This window comes from Bufo bufo, chromosome 11 (genome assembly GCF_905171765.1).
Source record: "Bufo bufo chromosome 11, aBufBuf1.1, whole genome shotgun sequence".
Taxonomy (NCBI): domain Eukaryota; kingdom Metazoa; phylum Chordata; class Amphibia; order Anura; family Bufonidae; genus Bufo; species Bufo bufo.
Genome location: NC_053399.1, coordinates 86,582,694 through 86,585,195, shown reverse-complemented (window position 1 = coordinate 86,585,195; position 2,502 = coordinate 86,582,694). Strand labels below are relative to the sequence as shown.

General features: G+C 37.2%; 1 protein-coding gene across 1 annotated transcript; it reads left to right on the top strand.

Moving 5' to 3' along the window:
• Positions 1–275: 275 nt before the first annotated feature.
• Positions 276–1,196, top strand: LOC120981529 (olfactory receptor 5AS1-like). Its single transcript, XM_040411065.1, has one exon. It carries the CDS (start codon positions 276–278, stop codon positions 1,194–1,196), a length of 921 nt encoding a protein of 306 aa, XP_040266999.1.
• The last annotated feature ends 1,306 nt before the right edge of the window (positions 1,197–2,502 follow it).

Genomic DNA, 2,502 nt, shown 5'->3' with positions numbered 1-2,502 from the left:
GGTGAGTGTATATGATGCTGGATTTGTATCTATATACCACAGTTAACCTAATGTAAATTTACAACCTATGAGATGTAAATATTTTATATCCTATTCCCCCAGATTATATTTATACTTCTATTTGATCACCTCAGGTGAATACCGCACTTTATTTCTGATGTCTTTTTCTCTCTATTTTTATTAATCATGTCTTGTATATGTACTTGAATACAATTTATTATACACTTGGAGCCCTGTTAGACTCAGCTCTTTTTCTTTGTTTAGGTTTAAGTATTATGGAACTATTCAATCAATCCTCTTCAAGCAGATTTTCTCTCCTCGGTTTGTCCACTGTTCCATACTTGAAGGTCATTGGTTTTCTGACCTTCTTGGTGATGTATTTGATAACATTATTAGCAAACCTTCTACTGATAATTGTGGTGAGGATTAATCTGAAGCTCCAGACTCCCATGTACTTTTTTCTTACTAACCTCTCCTTCATTGACATTTGCTTCTCTACCACTGTAGTCCCTAAAATCCTACAGAACACATTGACCAAGGACAGGAGCATCTCTCTACTAGAATGTGCTGTCCAGATGCACTTCCACTTGACTTTTGGGTCAACAGAGTGTCTCATACTTGCAGTCATGGCCTATGATAGATTTGCTGCAATCTGTAGACCGCTGCACTACAATTCCATCATGAGCTGGAAGAGGTGTAACTGTCTAGCTGTTATGTCATGGACCACAAGCTTCTTCAACTCCATTATACATGTGATCTACACCTTCCAGATGTCTTTCTGTCATTCCCATGTCAACCATTTCTTTTGTGAGGTACCCCCATTTTTACAAATATCCTGCAGTGATACTTGGCTCCATGAGGTAGCTATGTATATTTCAGCAGGGATCATAGGTAGCTTATCCTTTTTATTCACCTTGATTTCATATTATTTTATTCTTTCCACTATCTTGAAGATCAGATCTTCTCTTGGAAGGTATAAAGCTCTCTCCACATGTGCCTCCCACATCGTTGTGGTGACTCTTTACTATGGGACCATTATGATTCTGTATTTACGACCTCGTTCCCATTCTTCTCCAGATGTAGACAAGTGTGCCTCCATCCTCTACTCAACTGTAACACCCATGCTAAACCCTATCATCTACAGTGTCCGAAATAAAGTTGTCAAAGACACCGTAAGACAGATTCTTGTTAAATAGGTTCTCTAATCAAATGTATTTTTTGAAAAATTTTATTAATTTGGCAATTGAAGATAGAGGTGATTTGGCAGGTGATTTAAATAGCGTGAAGCCCTCTGCCCCTTCTATAACCAAGTTGAGGGTGTTAAATACAGATGTGTCCACCTTAACTAATTTCTAAGTTTATAAGGGACTGCAATTACAAAGCTAATTCAGTACAATATGGGTCTTGCAGTGTCTGATAGAAAAACTAATTTAGGGACAGTGTACAGTCACAATCAAGCCTCTATTCTACCGCCAAGGACAGTGAAGGGAAAGGCTAGAATTAGAAAGAAGAAGAACTAGGTAGAATCGGAAAAGGCAGGGAAAGCTGTCAGCCAGGGAGTGAGAAGTGAGGAGCTGAGGCTGGGTGTGCCTGGCAGTATGTTCTAGCTGCATTTACTGCCTTGTAACACAGAAGCAGCTGTGTGCTGAAGAACATCAACAGCAGATAACTGCAAGGACTTTTTTTTATATTTTTTGCCCCATATTAACAGAAATACGTTTTTTTGTTTCGGGGGGGGGGGGGGGGACACAAAGTACACATAGTTATTCTTTTTCTTTACTTAGGAAAATAGCATAAGTGCATCTTACAATACGAAGGGTAGAAGAGGAGAGCATCCGTGAGTGATAATGTAACATAGTAGGTAAAAATCCATGTTGTTTCATCTTCACACAGTTCAAATTACATTTTTTAGGATTGAAATTTGGGAAAACAGCATATATGTGTCTTACAATATGCAGGGTAGTGGAGGAAAATATCTCTCTGAGTGATAATGTGAAATACTAGGCTGAAATCTGTGTATGGGTGCATTGCCACACAGTTGAAATTCAATCACTTCCGGAGCAGGCTATTTACCCCCTTCCTGACCAAGCCTAATTTTGCAAAGCTGACATGTGTCACTTTATGTGGTAATAACCTTGGAATGCTTTTATTTATCCAAGCCATTTTGAGATTGTTTTTTCCTGACACATTGTATGTCATGTTAATGGTAAACCTTTCCCTTTTTTTATTTATAAATTTGAATTTCTTTGCTTTTAAGAAAGATAAAACAGTTGTTAATTAACATTCACCATATGTCTACTTTATGTTGGCATAATTTTGGTAATGGTTTTTTATTTTTTAGGATGTTAGAAGGTTTAGAATTAAAAAGCAATTTTTGACATTTTCATGAAAATTTCCCTAATCAATTTTTTATAGACCAATCTAGTTCTGAAGTCACTTTGTGGAACTTAAATAATTACATAAGAACAACCAGGATCAACAACTAGGCCCAAAATGTGCCAG